This window comes from Stegostoma tigrinum, chromosome 5, assembly GCF_030684315.1.
Source record: "Stegostoma tigrinum isolate sSteTig4 chromosome 5, sSteTig4.hap1, whole genome shotgun sequence".
Taxonomy (NCBI): Eukaryota; Metazoa; Chordata; class Chondrichthyes; order Orectolobiformes; family Stegostomatidae; genus Stegostoma; species Stegostoma tigrinum.
The window spans coordinates 117,655,646-117,674,900 of NC_081358.1; the positions used below are offsets into that span (position 1 = coordinate 117,655,646).

The 19,255-nt window shown below is 37.2% G+C and overlaps 1 protein-coding gene across 10 annotated transcripts in view; it reads right to left on the bottom strand.

The window, feature by feature from the left end:
* Positions 1-5,761: 5,761 nt before the first annotated feature.
* Positions 5,762-19,255, bottom strand: part of ldlrad4a (low density lipoprotein receptor class A domain containing 4a) — a 216,275-nt gene continuing 202,781 nt past the window's right edge. For all 10 annotated transcript variants that reach the window (XM_048529603.2, XM_059646241.1, XM_059646246.1 and 7 more), the window contains 2 exons: positions 13,776-13,829; positions 5,762-11,456 (listed from right to left, as the gene is read on the bottom strand). In XM_048529603.2, the coding sequence (XP_048385560.1) occupies positions 10,917-11,456; positions 13,776-13,829 (594 nt within the window). In that variant the 3' untranslated portion in view covers positions 5,762-10,916. The remainder of the gene's footprint in view (positions 11,457-13,775; positions 13,830-19,255) is intronic.

Here is a 19,255-nt window from a genome sequence, read left to right on the forward strand (position 1 = left end):
CTTTTAAGTTCATTAGTTGCTGTTTTAGTGTGTTGGTGGGTTTGTGGGCTACCCTGATGCCAAGAGGTCCGCGTAGTCTGGCAGTCATTTCGGAAATGTCTTTGATGTAGGGGAGAGTGGTTATGGTTTCTGAGCCCGTTTTGTCTGTTTGTTTGGGTTTGTTGCTGAGAAATCGGCAGACTGTGTTCGTAGGGTACCCATTCTTTTTGAATACGCTGTATAGATGATTTTCCTCTGCTCTGCGTAGTTCCTTTGTGCTGCAGTGTGTGGTGGCTTGTTGGAATAATGTTCTAATGCAGCTTCGTTTGTGGGTGTTGGGATGGTTGCTCCTGTCGGTCAGTATTTGGTCTGTATGTGTTGTTTTCCTGTAGATGCTGGTTTGAAGTTCCCCATTGGCTGTTCGCTCTACTGTGACATCTAGGAATGGCAGTTTGTTGCTGTTTTCCTCCTCTTTTGTGAATGTTATGCCAGTAAGGGTATTATTGATGGTCTTGAATGTTTCCTTTAATTTGTTTTGTTTAATGATGACAAAGGTGTCATCCACATAGCGGACCCAAAGTTTGACATCACCAACCCAAGGAAACCTAACCAGATAAATAGAAAGTGGGACATAACACCAGCGCTTCGTCGGAGGTTCACTGATGATGTTACCTAGAATGGTGACGAAACGTCTGAAAACTAACCTTCCAGCTCAGCGAGCAAACTCACATCCAGTATCCCAGGATTTTTGAACTCAAATTGTACAGTACATCTGTGTCTACATTTGCCCTGCTATAGAGGAATGGCCACTCTCTTTATAGATATGTCTCTATTTCTCAGCTGTTGGAAGTAGAATGGCATACTCCCTAGAATCCCAGTTAGGCATTTAGAAGGAAGTAAGTGTATATAATTCTAAATATATTTTCTACATTCCTGATATTAAAACTGAATGTGTTGGCATGGGTTAAAATTTCCTGTGCTGCGATGTCCTGGAAAGAAGGAGATGTAATCTCGACATTTCTGTACTCCAATAATTCAGCCATGATCTTACTTTAGAAATTTTTTTGTTAATATCCAGTGGTGCATTAAAAACATGCAAACAGGAGTGGTCCATTCAACCCCATCAAAACTGTTCTGCCATTGAGTAAGATCATGGCTGATCTGTGGCCTAACTTCTCATTCCTTCTCTTGGCACATATCCTTGAATAGCTTTGCTTAACACAAATTTATCTAGCTTGGAGATAAAATTAATAACAGATCTGGCATCAACTGCCATTTGTGGAAGAGAGTTCCAAACCTCTACGACTGTTTTGTGCTTCCCAACATTTCTCCTGAATGGTCTAGCCCTAATTTTTAGACTATGCTCCTTAGTTCTAGAATATCCCCTGTACAGAGCAAGAATATTTCACTTAGAGTCAGAGATGTACAGCACAGAAACAGACCCCTTGGTCCAACTTGTCCATGCTGACCAGATATCCCATTTGCCAGCATTTGGCCCATATCTCTCTGAACTTTTCCTATTCACATACCCATCCAGATGTCTTTTAAATGTTGTAATTGTACCAGCCTCCTCCACTTCCTGTAGCTGTTCATTCCATACACTCATCACCCTCACACCCTTTTTTAAATCTTTCCCCTCACCTTAAACCTATGCCCTCTTGTTTTGGATCTCGCTACCCCAAGGAAAAGACCATTTCTATTTACCCTATACATGCCCCTCATGATCTTAGAAACCTCTGTAAAGGTCACCCCTCAGCCTCAGAAAATAGCCCTGGCCTATTCAGCCTCTCCTTATAGTCTGAACCCTCCAACCCTGGCAACATCCTTGTAAATCTTTTGTGAACCTTGTCAAGTTTTATAACATCTTTCCTATATCAGGGAGACCAAAATTTGATATGGTTTTCCAAAACTGGCCTAAACCATATGTCCTGTACAGCTGCAATATGACCTTCTAACTCCTATACTCAATGCACTGACCAATAAAGGCAATCACACCAAAAGCCGCCTTCACTTTCAAGGAACTATGAATCAGCACTTCAAGGTCTCTGTTCAACAACACTTGAATTGATTTTCTATGTGAAATGAACAGTGATTTGGCTTGAATAATGGCATCTGTGCCATACAAGTGGTTTAATATCCAGTGCTGGTTAGACAGCAAGCATATGGATTAGTTTAATGCAACAGCATGCAATTCAATTCTAATTCCAGCTGTAGTAGAAGACTTTGTACGTTTGTAGCCTTGATCTACCTGGATTAAAATATTAAATTTTGCTGTGGTTAGGTGAATAACCACAAAGAAATTGGTTTATTTTATACTTGACAAAACCATTTGGCAGTAGTTTATTCATTAAAATGAACAAGTTGACATCCATTTGCTTGTCTGTTTTTAGCACGGCTTCCTGAGACCAAGCTTTCACTTCAATTCAGGGCTACAGTATGAACCCTGCACTATGATGCAAGATTCTATATTAAACACGTTTGGAAACCCTCACGTAGAAATTACCAACAGGATGCACCACTTTTAGAATAGGGGTAGAGGAGAAATTCCTTTTTTCAAAGGGTTGTGAATGTGTGGAATTAACTACCCACAGTAAGGTGGATGCCAGTACATTGAGTAAATTTTAGGCGATAAGACATTTTGAATTAGTAGAGTTGAAGTGGTATGGAGACCAGACAGGAAAACGGAGTTGATTCTGAGATGAGATCAGTGATTATCATATTAAATGACAGACCAGGCTGAAGGGACTGAATTATCTATTGCTGCACCTAGTTCTTATATTAGACTAATATAGAAACCTACAGCACTGTAAAAGACACTTTAGCCCATTGAGCCCATGCTGGTTAAAAACAAGCACATAACTAAACTAAGCCCATTTTTCAGCACATGGCCTATAGCCTCGTATTCCCTAGCTGAGCAAATGGACATCTAAATAAAACTTAAACATTGAGGGTTTCTGCCTCTAACCCTACAGGCAGTGAGTTCAGATTCCCACCACCCTGTGGGTGAAGACAGCTTTTCCTCATATCTCTCAACCTTTTTCCCCAGCCTTCAATCTATTCCCTTTGATGGAGGGGTCAATGATCAAGAGGCAAAGTTTCTTCCTGTCTTAGCTATGCCCCTCCATAATTTTATACCTCTCAATCATGTCCTCTTGTAATCTTCTCTGTTCTATGGTAAACAACCCCAGTCTATCCAATCTCTCTTCATAACAAACTCTCCAGTCCAGGCAACATTGTGATAAATCTCTGCAATCACATCCCTCCTGTAACGTGCACAGAATACTCAAGGTGTGACTTAACCAACATTCTATACAGTTCCAGTATAACCTCCCTGCTTTTAGCTCTATGCATGACTAATAATGTTAAGTGCACCATGTACCTTCTTAACCACTTTATCTACCTTTTCCACTACCTTAAGGGGCTGGTACTTCCCAGGGTGCTTCATATAGTCCCTTCCCTTGTTTGCCCTGCCCAAGAGCATCACCTCCTGTTTACCCAGATTGAACTCCATTTCCCACTGGTCAGCCCATCTATATCCTCTTGTATTATATTTACTACACCAACAATTTTGTATCATCTGCGAACTTAGTGATCAAACCTACATTCAAGTTGAAATCATGTACATAAACCACAAAGAGCAAGGACCCCTCAGCCAATTGTGGATCCAATTTGCCAAATTTTCTTGGAACCCATGGGCCTTTGCTATAAATCTCCCGAGTGGGACTTATTCAGCCTTGCTGAAATCCAAGCAGACTTCATCATTGCCCTCATCTACACACCTGGTCACTTCTTCAAAAAAAGACAAGCAAGTTGATTAGACATGACCCCTCCCCCCACCAAATTATGCTGACTGTTCTTGGTTAATCCCTGCCTCTCCAAACGCAGATAAATTCTGTCCTTCAACATTGCTTCCAATTGTTTGCTCACAACTGAAGTTAGACTGACTGGCCTATAGTTTCCTGGTTTATCCCTTTCTTTCTTATTGTTTCTGTCTTCTTGAATAATGGCATCACATTGTTTGTCCACCAATCTCCTCTGGCCAAACAGGAATTGAAATTTTGTGGAAGTGCCCCTGCTATTGCCTTCGTTGCCTCACACAGTATAACAGTTCATCTGCCCCCAAAGATTTATCTATTGTTAAGCCTGCCAAACCATTCTCAATGCAAATTTCTTGAACTGAATCACAAACTTGCTTGATTTCTGTAGCTATATCATCCCAATCATTAATGAATACCAACCAAAAGAACCCTACCTATATCCTTTGGCTCCATACTCTATTACCAACACTGTTCCTTCATGGGTCTTATTATTTCCCTTGGTCTTCTTTTACCTAAATGTACTGGTAAAAAAAAACTTAGGATTTTCCTTTATTTTACCTGTCAGTACCTTTTCAGATCCCCTTTCAACTTTCCTAATCTCTCTTGCAAGTTCCCTATTACATTCTACATTTGAGTCTTCTATTGTTTTGAGCCTTCATTATCTGCCATAAGCCTCTTTTTGCTCTTAATCCAAATAGTGTATATCCCTTGGTATCCAGAAGACATAGGATTTGATGGTGCTGTCCTTTTTTTTTATCAGAACATGTTGGTCCTGTATGCTCGAGGTTTCCTTCTTGAATGCATCTTGCTGTTCTGAGACAGCTTTACCCAAAAGTATCTGCTCCTGGGTCACTGGCCAAATCATAGCTGATCTTATTAAAATCAGCTTGCTCCAAACAATAGACAACTTTGATTTTAGGGCCATTCCCTCACCTTTTCCATCGTCTTGATTAACTACATTAACAGAGTTATGATTGTTATCTGCAAAATGCACACCCCACCCCACAACTGAAGCTTCAATCATTCGCCTTACTTCATTACCTAAAATTAAGTCCAGGACCACCCCAACTCTTTATGGTCTTCTACATACTGGTTTGAAATAGCTCTTCTGGATGTAATTTGAGAGTTCTGCTCTTTCTAAACCTTTCACACCATGATTACCCTACTTAATATTGGGAAAGTTGAAATCCTCTATCATAACCCTATTACTTTTCCACTTCCCTGAAATTTGCCTACATTGCTGCTCTTCTATTTCTCTTGGACTGTTACAGGGCCTGTGGGACACTGTCCAGAAATGTGATTGCTCCTTTTTGGTTTATAAGTTCTTGTGCTAGATTTAACTGTTGGTGATCTTAAAATAAACAGTCAAGTTGAAGGGTCAGCTGTTTTCAAAAGTTGAAGGCAGATTGCTGGAGTACTGTGACTTTGCACTTTCATTGTCCTGCCTTACCTGGGGAAGGTCAAAACATTAAATCAATTCCTCATCACTTGAAAGTTAAAGGGAACAATAAATATTATGCGAGACATGTTCACATTTGGAACAGCAGTCATTGCTCTATCACAATGTTTACAAACTGAATCAACTATTACTGTCTCCACAGATGCTGCTAGACCAGTTGAGTTTCTCCAGCATTTTCAAAGTATAATCCAACACAGACTGGTTGGACTCACTGACCTGTCTGTAATAGATTGATATTACTGAGAATATAAAACAAAAGTCCTTGTAAACATAAACAAGTTAGAACTATTGATGAAGCTATATAAATGTAAGCTGTTGGAGGAATAGGTAATAAAATGTTCCAAAACACATCATGGGCATCTTATAAAAAACATCCTCAAGCCGATTACATTAAGAGAAGTTAAAGGGACGTTAATCCTTGATCTTAATTTTAAACAACACATAAGCAAAAGCATTTTCATTTGAAAATACATGTCAAAAAGGAAACAGCCAATTTGTATTTCAGGATCTTGTTTAATGATTTTGCTATGGTCTGACCACAGCCAATTACAAGCATAAAATATATTTGACTACAAAGCACATAGCAACATCTTCTGTAAAGTATTGCAATAACCAGACCTTGGGTCTATAAACAATGACATCACCATTGCTTAATTAGAGGCAAATACACAAGTTTCATTTTTTTGTAGATAACTGTTAAGGAAAAATGCAAATACTGTTTAAAAAAACCATAAAAGCAAATTTTGCCATTATATGTCACATTAATTTCTGATAATTGTATAAAGTTACATTGTACAGTTAACACTTCTGCCAGAATCAAATTGTGATAACAGAACTCTAAATGCAAGAAACATTCAACTATTTGATATTGCTGTACATAATTTGGTTTGGTAACAAAGTAAGGGCATATATGGTTTGAAAGCTACAGCAACATATCCTGTAGCTGATAAATGATCAAATAGAGGCCGACAAAGACAAACAGCTCAAAAGCTACCATTTTCATTTGTATGTTCTAATCTGTTCAATGCTGCTATATCAAGAAAATGTCCTCTATGAAATGTATTCATCCACAAGGAGTCATTAGTATACCTATCAATTAAAAATTGCTAACAGATTTGACAGAACTAGCTGTATCTGTATTTCATTATTATACCTGATAAGCTAAGTATTTGATATGATTTTATTCATATCATTATTAACAGAATTGGCAAGGATTCTAGTGTAAATTATAATAAAATGCTTATTTGCAGCAATAAAAGTTCCTACTTTATTAATGTTAAATCATATGTGCTTCTACCACCATTTGTTTCAAATGTAAATGGCAGAGTTGTGAATTGTGAAAATTTCTTACCCTTTTGATAGGTCAATGTTGTTTGTCAAGTTGAGATTGGACAGTCATAATTTATTCCCCCCAATTCAATCATTTAGATTGGGGAATTTTGTATACCACGTTAACAAAATCTGAATGCCAATTATTCACAACTTTAAATTCACAGTTACAATCATATTGGTGTTAACCATGACTCAAATGACAATGTAGTTTCGGAGGCTGTCATTTGTGGCTGTGCTTTACAGTTGTGAAGCATTTGATCATCACTCCAACACTCCTCACCTAAATTTGATGTGGGGCATACTAAACTTTGACTCCCACCCCTGTCTTTTAGCAGGTCCATTCTATTATTCAGCAACTGAATTACAATAGAGTTATCATACTTCTTTCTTCCAAATAAAATAAAAACGTGGAGGCCCTTGATGATAATGTTAAAGTGTTTTGAGAATTCATCTAATTCTAATTGTTTTCTATATCTTTAAAAAGTTTAGACAAGTTACTTTTTTTTTCCTAGATGTTTTTATATTTAAAATAGTCTGTAGGTTCTTTCCTAAACTACATATTCAACTTTACAGTATTTTTTTTAACATTTATAAATCTAAGTCTGTCTTCCTTTAAACTAATACTGGTCCAAGTAAGTGACGACTGAGTGACAGGCAAAATAAATTGTGAATATTCTGCTGCCGTTTTAATGGTGAGTGAGTAAATCTTCATCACTGCAAAGTTCATTCATAATTGAGAATTCTGTTACGTACAAACTGATTACGTCCTCAACTATGGAGGTGAGCCCAGTGATTTCACCTTCTTATTACAGCATTATAGGACAATATTTATTAGGAAAATAAAGTACGTAGATTTTTTTCTCTATGTATCACTCTGCAAACTTTGTTTACGAAAGGACAAAACACATGGTAGGCATTCAAATTCTATGCCATTGTGTTAAAATTTATCAATTGTACATTATCATACATTATTAACAATGTTTTCCACCCATTGGGCAGGATATGTGCATAATATATTCAAGTTATATACAGCACCTTACAAATAAACATAAGAGACAGACAACAAAAGAAGCACCATATTTAAGTGAGGCACAACAAAGGTGGGAGCTCAGAGTGCAAGGGGATTCCTATATGTGTCCAAACCTGAAAATGAGGCACCTTATCTGCTCACATACTAATAACATGCAAGCCTCTCCAAAAATATATATAGATCAATGTCTACCACAGTTTACATAATAAGCTAACAAAGAAAGCATAAGAGGTTCCTTCACACACTAAGTCTTATGATATACCATATGACCATTATAAGCTGACCTACAAATTATTTAAAGCAATAGCAGCATTAGAAGCAGCAGTCACACCAGCGAATAACTGGCTGTTTTCGGAAATCATACACCTGACACACAAAATAAGGAAAGCTTCAGAATCAAATTAAAATAGTGACTAGTATTTGTTATACCTTTAATTCAAGAGTATGGGATACTGCATTGCATGAGTAAAGGTCATTTATGAAAAGAAACTTAAAAAATAGCAAAAGTGCAATATTGCCAGGTGTTGAAAAATACATTGCAAAAGTGAAGATCCATTCAGTGTTAAGTATTTATTTTATTCTAGCATGTTTAAAAACGTACATCTTGTTTGAGGAGCAGTTCCTATTTCTTGCTATTCCCTGCTTGAGGTTACATGCTATTAGAAAAGGCTAAAGTAGAAGGCAAGATTCTAAGAGGATCCTTCATAGCCCTTGAGAAAACAGACCTAAAGCTAATCTAAACATTGTAAAAATTAGCCTGTCAGCTTGTTTTATGAAGTGTGACTGGTGAATTATATATTACTCTTTGAAGAAACATTTTTAACCAATAGTATCTATGGCACGAACATTAAAAGGACATAAAACAGAAACCATGAAACGGTGGAAAAATTGGTTGGATGCCTTGCTGTTCATTTCTAAGGATTTATGATTCAAATCCACAGCAGTTATGACTATCAAATTAATTAGTTTTTTTATTGATTGAAGAATCACCTTAATATTTAGGTTGCCTGTACCTTAAAGAGAATTTGCTCATAAAATGAGAAACTGGATATACAGTGACAACAATATGTCAAAATGTATTTTTATCCCACTACATTTGTGGCCACTGTGCAATGACTGCCATCGGTACTGGCATATCTGAATCATTTCAAAACACAACAGTGCAATTTGTGGGACAACTCTAAATCTTCAATTTCCGTGTTCCAGTTCCTGTATGAGAGCAAAAGGAGGGGGGTTTGGTGTCAGAAAAAGGAAGGTAAACATATACATTCATGTATTACAAACAAGAAAGTAATTTTGCTACTTGTGAATTATCATCCAAGATGCCTGTGCCACCTAAATGAAAACACGACATCTGCTGTGTAAATATATATGTTGAAAAAGTTTAATAAAGGAACAAAGGGAGGTTTTTTTTCAGTCTTTTGAACCTATTTCTGTCCACACCTATTTTTATTAGCAAGAATGAAACATGGAAAATCACTGAACTATTATTAGTCAAACTGCTAATTTTTACCACTATGCAGCACAAGATTACTATCTTTCCACTGCAGTGACATGTATTAGATTTTTCTGAACCCACAAAGCTGGTAAATATATAAGCATTACTTGCTGAATATAAATTCAACTGCTAAACATTATATATTGGCACTCAGTTAGACTACTCTCTTTTCAATGTTTTCCACAGGCTTTAAAAGTGCACAAATGCGAAAAAACAATAAGCAAGAGGTGAAAAATAATGGGAAATTTGGTAAACCACAGCTGCTTTGAATTTTTAACTGAGGTCAAAGGAAACATTCAATACAGTTTCAAGTATTCAGTTTATGGGTCATTTCAGAAAGGTAGTTTGGAAATTCAATGAATGAAACACAATTTAACATGTTGTGATGAGGAATGCAGTCAGCACAGACTGTATTTGCCAATCCTGGGATGCTTTTAGTGCCTGGATGTATATCCTTGACAATACTTTGTTCTAATTTCTACAGACAGACATGGAAACAAATGAGTTAACACTCTGACGTCATTATAATCATGGTACGACTTTTCGCTTTTTTTGAAATATTTTGCACATGCTGAACCCCAGTTGGATCAAAAGTATTGGGTATATATTTGAAACTTTCCAAAAGCAACAGGCAGAACAATTTGTTTAGAAATATTTTTCTTAAGTTGCGAGCATTTTTAGAGAAATAAACTCATCAATAGATTCATATATAAATATAATGTGAACCTTAAAGTCACTGCAAATTATGACTGAACTAGAACTAAATTACTATTAATTTTTTCTAGATTTTACCACAAGCTTTCAAGTTTAAGCATTCAAGTTTGTTTTCTATAGACTGAATGTATAATGAACTGAACGGTTATCGAACAGTTTTGATATTTGCAAATGTAATGTGAGAATACTTAAATGAAGACCCCTTAATACGATACTTTATAACATCCACTTTACACAACATCTTTTCACTAATTTCAGTGAACCTAAAGTTAAGGATGTGCAAATATGCTGTAGTCTTTGAGCAGTTGAAATTATGCTTCACTATATTCTAAATAGCTGCAAATTTGGAGCTTGAAACCACCTTCCATCTAGGGAATTTCAAGATATAAATTCTCACCATAATGTTCCTGATAGTTATTGTGATGACAGTTAACACTTTGTGTTCCTGTATTTTCCATTTCCTGCGTAAACAGGCATTAGGGTGCAACCAGAAATCTCATTTCACAAACAACCTCTGTGCACTGAAAACACTAACTAATTTACCTACATCCTTAGAAACTGTCTTATTTTCACATATGTGGAACAAAGTAAAGACAGTTAAAGTTTTCCACCTAAAGCAATTCCCCTTTTCTCAAACAAGAAAATAGTGCAACATTTAATTTTTTCACAAACAAGTTAGTTCATTGCATTTTTCTTCCACTCTATTGTCTTGGCACTCAAAAGGAATTAAAGTATTATTTTTCTATTTGAAAATATCACAAAACTGGCCAAAATGGTACAGTTATCATTAAATGCCTTATGCATCCAGCAATTCAGTTACTACAAAAAAGCTAACATCAGAAATTCTGTGTTAAGAATTTTTTAAATGAAATAATCCAGATACAAAACTGTTTGCCAAAAGCTGCTAGTTTGCCAAAGTGGAAGTTATATACTGTTAGAATCAATATATCATGCACTCCTCAAAGAAAGTTAACAACTTTGTTTGGTTTTACTAAATTGAAACAATTCCCACTGAACAACAATGTGCTACAGGAGTGCAACTCAATGGTGTCACACCTGTTTCAGTTCACACATACATCCAGGCTGTTAAACAATTTTTCCTGCGTTCAAGTCCTTCCCTCTGAATGGGACAATTGTACTGTCTTCACTATCCTGCTGAAAATGGTGTTCACTGTCCCTGTGTGTTGAAGGAGGCATGTTGTGCTGGTGATGGAAAAATGCTGATCCTGGATAATGACCCATGACCTCACTGTAAGTGGGTGGTGGTCCTTCCATCCTTCCATTGCTGCTATAATTTGTTGCACTTATGCCTGAATTGTTGCTTGGTGGACATGGTCCTCCGTTATACATGGAGACATCGATCAAGTCACTATCAAATATGGTTCTGTTAGGTGGAGCCCTGACAGACTCTCGATTGAGTTCCAATTGTTGTTCTGGATCTCGAAGTTGCAATGTACACAGTCTCTGATACGGAGGAGGTTCCTCTCCATCTGACAGTGAAATAGTGGGAGGAAGATCAATCTCATGTTGCATGTAGGGGTATGTGGGCTGAAAGCGGCTAAAACGTTCCCTCTGCATGAATGATGGGGCTGTGAATCTGTCCCTTGATCTTGGAGTATACATCAGCTGAAAGCAAACAAGAAACATCTAAAGTTATTTTTGGACTGAGGTAATAACATGATTCTTATATAAAATTTAAATACCCTATAACTTGTGAGTCAAATTAAAATAAGGTTTAAATTATTCTTAATGTTCTCATCACGTATAGCTGGTGCAGAATCAGTTCAAAGGCTCTAAAGCCAGTTCAGAAAGAGAAAGCAAGTATCTACTAAAATCAAAATCTAGTTACCCATTAGCAGCGGCCATCGGTATAATTTAGATCTGCCCTAAACAGACACCAATCTAAGATCTGTATCTGCAGTATCACAGCACTATAAAATAAAGTAGATCCTGCAGCAAAAGCAGGATGAAGAGGAACATTAAAGGAATTAGGATTAAGTAAAATAAAGCACCTGTTAAGAACTTTAAAAACTAAAATCACGGAAGCAGTGAACACCTTTAAAATTGTGCTAAATTAAAAAATGTAAATAGTTGTCCAAAAAAATTAGTGTGCAACAAACAAGAATTGGTGTTAGTTTGTCTTTAGAGTGTTTTACCTGAAGTAGCATCGCTCAAGTCATGGCATAATATGTTATAATATTAGAAACTAGGTATAAATATTGTGGTATTGAAGGATTCACAGGCATTATTATCACAAGTATTTTTTAAAAAATATTATAGTCCTCAGGTACATAAATATCTGGGCTATTACTAAACTATTAGATTAGAACAGGAGCATGCTTCCAGGAGAGTGACATGCTTCAAATGGTCTTAAACAAGATGGGATTACAAGACTTTCTACCCTCCAGTTACAAGCAATATAGAATGACAATATAATGAACATGTCTCTTAAAGGCTGACACACTGACTTACAACATAATACAATAAGCAATTTCCAAAATTAATACAAAAGTAGAAATGGAAAGGAGGAGGAAAAAGCAATCTAAGCAACCAGTAAAAAAAAATTACATTGGGAAATCTAAATACTAGAATAAAAAGGTAGCTTTGGAGGAAGTTAAAATTCTAAAAAATGGAAGTAGGGAAAATAAAGTTTTGAAATATTCATTAAATAGCACTTTTGTTAAAAAGCATATCAGCTTCCTTTCTGCACAAGCAGAATACCAGATGGAGTTGATAATGCTTTAGTACAGGCACTTGATAAACAGAAGAGTTTGGAATCAACAAACCCCTGGTCCATCTAGCTTTACAGAGAAATAATATAGGACAGGAGAGGCTCCTCGGCCCACCGAGTCTGCACGAGTCAAAACCATGTCAAATCTACATGAACCCCGCTTTCTAACACTTGGTTCATAGCTTTGGATGTCTTTATTAAGACTATAATGCATGATTAACTAGGCTGCGAAGCAAGGAAACCAGGTTTTATTTAAGTACAGAAAGGCTGCAGAAAACTACAGGGCAGAGCGTTTGGGAGTCTCCATGCATGAATTTCAAAAAGCTAGGATACAAGCTCAGCAGACAACAGGGAATAAAAATGGAATGTTGGTCTTTATTTTAAAGGAATGGAGTATAAAAATAGGGAAGTCTTGCTGAAAGTATACAAGGCACTAGTCAGACCACAACTGGAAAACGCTGAACAGGCTTGGGCTCATTAACCGAGGAGAGATATACTGGCACTGGGGGCAGCCCACTTGACTGATCCTGGAAATGCAGGGACTGTCTCATGAAGGCTGGTAGAGGAAATTGAGCCAGCATTCATTGGAGTTTAGAAGAATAAAAGCCAACTTTTTGAACCATACAAGGGGATTTGACAGGTTAGATGTAGAAAGATTGCAAACAACAGTGAATGTAAGAGGGTGGTGGTTAGATTCCCTCTTGTTGAAATTTGTTATTACCTGGCACTTGTCAGAGTTGCCCATCTTTCTTTTCTCAGGCAGTAGTAGATCTGTGGAATTCTTTATCTCTAAGGACTGTTGAGGCTGAGTCATTGAGTATATTCAAGCCTGAGATACACAGATTTTTTTAATCTGTGAGGGAATCAAGAGTTTGGGGGAAAAGGCAAGAAAAGATCATTGAATGGTGGAGCAGACTCAATGCGCTGAATAGTCTGCTTCTGCTTTTATGTCTTATGGTCTGATGTTTGTAGGTTTGCAAGCATTCAAAATAGCAGGACCCAATCTTTGTTGAGCTTTGCTGTGTCTTTTAAAATTCATGTCCGAACTAGTTTGGATTACGGGAGCAAGCTTACTGTTACTCTTATATTCTGCATGATTTCACGAACACAATGTGATTATTCTTCCACTTTTGATGGTTTGTACATTTCATACTATATAAGGAATGTTTTATAGTATCAAAACAACTTGACATCATCAGTTAACTGGAACGTACCTCTGAAACGCCATGATGAGACACTGTGGTATCTGCTGAGCATAGGCACCCTTCCTATTTGGAAAAAAAAAGCACTTTATTAAATAAATAGTACAATATTATACTTGGTCATAATCATTCCCAAGTCAAAAAAGTTTAAAGTTTTTTTGCATTCATTGTTTAAAGTTCACTGAAAAACAGTGACCAGCAGAAATCTGCTCTTCAGGTGTCGATTTTGTATGTGGTTATAATCAATACATTAAACTCTTACATTAAACAAGTTGGACCAGTACCAAGTGCAGCTAAAGGTGTGACCAGTGTAGATTATATTTTATACCACTGTCTATTGATAGAATGGTTTTTAATACGCCACTCTCTTGTTAAACCAATTAAGGCCATAAATAACTCCTGTCTTGAACACCAGGATCACAACAATGTGGTTGATTCTTAAATGCACTCTTAGATGAAGTGGTTTAGCAAGTCATTCAGTTATATCAAACTGCTGCAAAGCTTAAAGAAAACAAAGAAAACAAAGAAACCAGATTGACCAGCAGCGTTGATTCAGGCACGAGAAATTAAAATGGCAAATTCAGCCTTCTTGACTGTGCAAAAGTTCTCTTCACAAATATTTTGAGGTTTACGGGAAAGCTGTCCCAGTTGTCTTCCTGGTATGTTTCAATAACACAATAACATCACAATCACAATCCCTAGGTTACACCAGAGGTGGCAGCACAATGGTATCCCATTGGGACAGATTTGGCCGAGAAGTCCCCAACATTGGCTCATGGCATCGAAGCAAACATCGGCAAGGAAACATTCTGCTGATTATCACTGCCTTGGCTGATGATCAGTACTTCTCCAAATTCAATACCACCTGGAGGAAATACTGGGGACGGAAAGGGCACATGATGCACTCTGAATGGATGACTTCCACATCAACCATTTAGAGTAGCTTAGCAGCAACATCACTGATCAAACTGGAACAGTCCTAAAGAACATAGTAGCTTGATTACGTTTGCAGCAGGTGCCTGGGAACCAACAAAGGGGTAGAATGACTTCACCTTGTCCTCATAAATCTACCTGTCACAGATGTGTGAGTCCATGACAGTACTGGTAGGAGTGACTCACTGACTAGGCCAGAATTTACTGCTCATCCATCATTGGCCTCCAGAATGTGATGGTGAGCTGCGTTCTCTGCATTCTACCCCTTTGTTGGTTCCCAGTCACCTGCTGCAAACCTAATCAACCCACTATGTTCTTTAGGACTGTTCCAGTTTGATCAGTGATCACTGGTGTTGACAGGATTTAGGCATATATGTCATGCTGTTAGGAGGAGAGTTGCAGGATTTTGACCCGGCAGCAGTAAAGGAATGGCAAATTCCAAGTCAAGATGTTTAGTTTGGAGGGGATCTTGCAGGTGCGATGTTTACAGCCCGTGTTCTTCCAGGTGGTAGGGGTTGTGTGTTTAGAAGGTGACGTTGAAGGAGATTGGGTGAGTTGCTGTTGTGAGTCTTACAAATGGCATACAGTGCTGCCACTCCACATTAGTAGTGAAAGGAGTGAATGGTGGATGAGGTGTCAACGAAACAAGCTGCTTTGTCCTGGAAGGTGTTGATCTACTTCTGTGCTTTTGGATTTATACCACCCAAGTAAGTGGAGAGTACTTCATCACACTCTTGATTTGTGGCTTGTAGATGGCAAACATAGGAGGTGAGTTACTCATGACAGAAATAAGTTGGTCCTCTGTCTGATATATCAGAGTGACTGCTGAAGAAATTCAATTTGGTGTATTAGACATGACCTACCCTTCACAAATCTATGTTGATTCTCTCTAATCAGCTCAAGTATCTCTAAATGCTCAATCACTCTGTCCTTAATTACAGTTGCAAATAACCTTCCTACAACTTTTAGATTGTTAACAGAGAACAAAGAACATGAGTAAAATCAACTTCTTGCAATATTGTCTTGTCAAAACAATATGGTTAACTGTAAGGCAAGGAAATAAAATGCTATGCATTAAACATAGCAATTATCTGCAGAATCCCAGCCACAATGAAATTTGTTGCATTATGAAAAACTTCAAAGAATAAATGAATTGTCAACAGATGTTTACTTTAAATATTTGACATCCTCACCATTAGGATCACAGCTAACTTTAAAAGAAAGTTAAGAGTAAATTATTGGAAAAAATTCTGAGGAATAGGATAAACCATAACATTGAAAAGCCTGGATTAATCTAGAATAATCAGCAAGGGTTTGTCAGAGGAAGGCTGCATCTGACTAATCTGATTGAATTTTTTGAAGAGGCAAAAAGAAATGACGCTAGTACATTTGATGAAACCTACATCAATTTTAGCAATGTTTTCAATAAGTTCCTTCATAGCACATTGGTAATGGAAGTAAAAGCACATGGGATGCAAGAAAGGGTGGCATGATGAATCAAAAAATAGCTCCATCACAAAGGCCAAAAGATAACAGCTAACAGTTTTTGTGACTGGAAGATTTACCATGTCCAGAGCTTAGCATTGGGTCCCTTAGCAGCGGTGTGATTTACAAATTTGTAGCTGTTACAAAAATTAGATGTGTGATTGATATTGAGGAAGAAAATTGAGGAATCGAAAAAATACCCAAAGCCCTTAGGATGATGAAAGTCAGGAACAAGATCAGAAATTGCTGGGAAAACATGGCAGGTCTCACAGCTTTCTCTCTGCAGATGCTGCCAGACAAACTGAAGAGCCACACCAGGCTTGAAATGCTAACTCTGTTCCTCCCTTCACAAATGCTGCCACGCATGCTGAGTTTCTCCACAATTTTTTTGTTTTTCATAATTGCACAGTGGTAAGTCTTGGTTAAATCAAGGAAGGTGCTAAATGAAGCTCAGCTTCTTTAAAGGAATTGGAGATAATGCCAATACAACCCCGAATCTTATTCTTTCCTAACTGATCCAGCGTGCAACACATTAACTACTTCCTACAATGATTAATATTTATGCAGAATTATTTTCCACAGTTCTCGAAAGTTTAGAAGTTGATTACACAACATGACTCAAAATTTGACTAACAATTAAATACTAATATCATGCCACTTGGGTTGTGAACCCTTTGGAATACTGCGCTTCGTATCTGTGTATGCTTAAGATGGGGATTGATAGAGTTTGGATTACAAAAATAGATAGGATAAGCAGGTAAATGGCATTGAAGTGTTTGCTCAGCCATGAGCATATTGAGTGGCGAGGCAGGCAGGCTTGATGGGCTAAATGGTCTACTCCTGTTCCTAATTACCTATTATAAAAAGAATGATGAATTCCACTTTATAATCAGGTGATAAATGGATTAATTGTAAATTTGCATTTTATGTGCCAAAGAATAATAATTACTGCAAAAATACAATTTTAAGTAACTAAGTGATAAAAAATCAAAATGTACAAAAACTATAATCAGAGTTTAACTAGATACAATTTCAGCAGCTCAGCAGCAAGATTTAAATACAATCCAGAAGACAAATATAGATCATTCAGTCTAATTGTTCTCTGCTCACATAAGATTCATTTTTCTTTACATATACTTCTTCCCATACAATCCACAAATCACTGCAACCACATATATGTTTTGAACCTCTAAATCAATGCTATATGATTAGGTTCCAACACTAGGATTTTATTCTTCCACTGAAGCATGTAGTGGTTTGTTAAGTCACTTCATTGGACAGTTAAGAACTGAATTTTTTAGGTTGTTACCAAAGTCACATACCAAGATAAATACCAACTGGAAGACCATCAACTTAGTCAAAGTCTCTCTTTGGTCTGCCTCGAAGATTTTCGTCTTTCAGTGCAAAGAATTCACCATGACCAGGTGTTACAGAATAACGCATTTCAAAGTTCAAGACAACACGCTGAAATTCATGAAAGCTTGGGGAAGATGCCACAAAAGCAGAATGGAGAACAACTGTCAACTAAGGTAATAGAAAATAGTAGCTGAATACTGGGTAAAAACTTACATTATATACTTCATATGTAATAAAATCTTGTAAACATGAACTGTAATGGCAATTGTTTCAAGTAACATACAATATGTGGAAGAAATTGATTTGAATGGCCATGTGATTTAATAAATTTTATTAATAAAGTATGGACGGAATCTTAGTCTGAGTGATGTAGACTATGTTGAGTTCTGTGGCAGACCTGGGAGGTAAGTGTGGCAAGGCAGGGTACGCAAACGGCAAGTAGTGGATGTAACATATCTGATTTTCAAAAGATGTTTTTATTAAGTTACCTGGTAAGATAAGAGTCCTGATGTTGGAAGTAATGTATTAGATGGATAGAGAGTTGGCTATGGGATAGAAAACAAAGATTTGGGATAAGGGTCATTTTCAGGATTGCAATCTGTAACTGCTGTGTACAAAGTGGTCAGTGCTGGGGCCACAATTATTTACAAAACATTTTGGTGACTTGGATGAGGCAAGTTAATATACTATTGCAAAGATTGCAGGTGACACAAAAATAGGTGGGGAAGGAAGTTGGTGATGATGACGACATGGGGATATAGACAGGTCAAGCAAGTGGGCAAAAACTTGGTAGATGGAAATAATGTGGGGAAATATGAGATTTGGCAGGAAGAATAGTGAGGTTTATATTATTTAGATGGAGAAACACAGCGGAAAGCTACAGAACAGAGACCTTTGGGAGTCCTCATCAATGAATCACAAAAAAATGGTAGGATCCATGTTCAGTGGGTAACTAAAAGGCTAACGGAATATCAGTGTTTATTTTAGAGGGAAAGGAGTGGAAAATAGGGAGATTTTGCTAAAACTACACAGTCAGACCGTACCTGGAATACTATGAACAGTTTTGAACAGATATACCGCAGTCTAGAGTAAGTTCACTAGACTGATACCATGTACAGAGGGACTATCTTATACAGTCATCGAGTCATAGAGCTGTACAGCATGGAAACAGACCTTTCGGTTCAACTCGACCATGCTGATCAGATATTGTAATTAATCTAGTCCCATTTGCCAGCATTTAGCCCATATCTCTCTAAGCCTTTCCTATTCATATACTCATCCAAATGCCTTTTAAATGTTGTTCTTGTACAAGCCTCCACCACTTCCTTTGATATTTCATTCCATACATGCACCACCCTCTGTATGAATATGTTGCCCTTCAGTTCCCCTTTAAATCTTTCCACTCTCACCTTAATCCTATGCCTTCTAATTCTGGAATCTTGCCCCCTCCCAGGGAAATTACCTTGTCTATTCACCCTGTCTATGCCCCTCATGACTTTATAAACCTCTATAAGGTCACCCCTTAGCCTCCAACAATCCAGCAAAAATAGCCCTGGCCTATTCAGCTTCTTCCCATAGTTCAAACCCTTCTGGAGACTAGAACTGAATGCATTATTCTAAAAGTGGCCTAACCAAAGTCCTGTACAATCGCAACATGACCTCCTAACTTCTATATTCAATGCACTGACCAATGAAGGTAAGCATACCAAATGACTTCT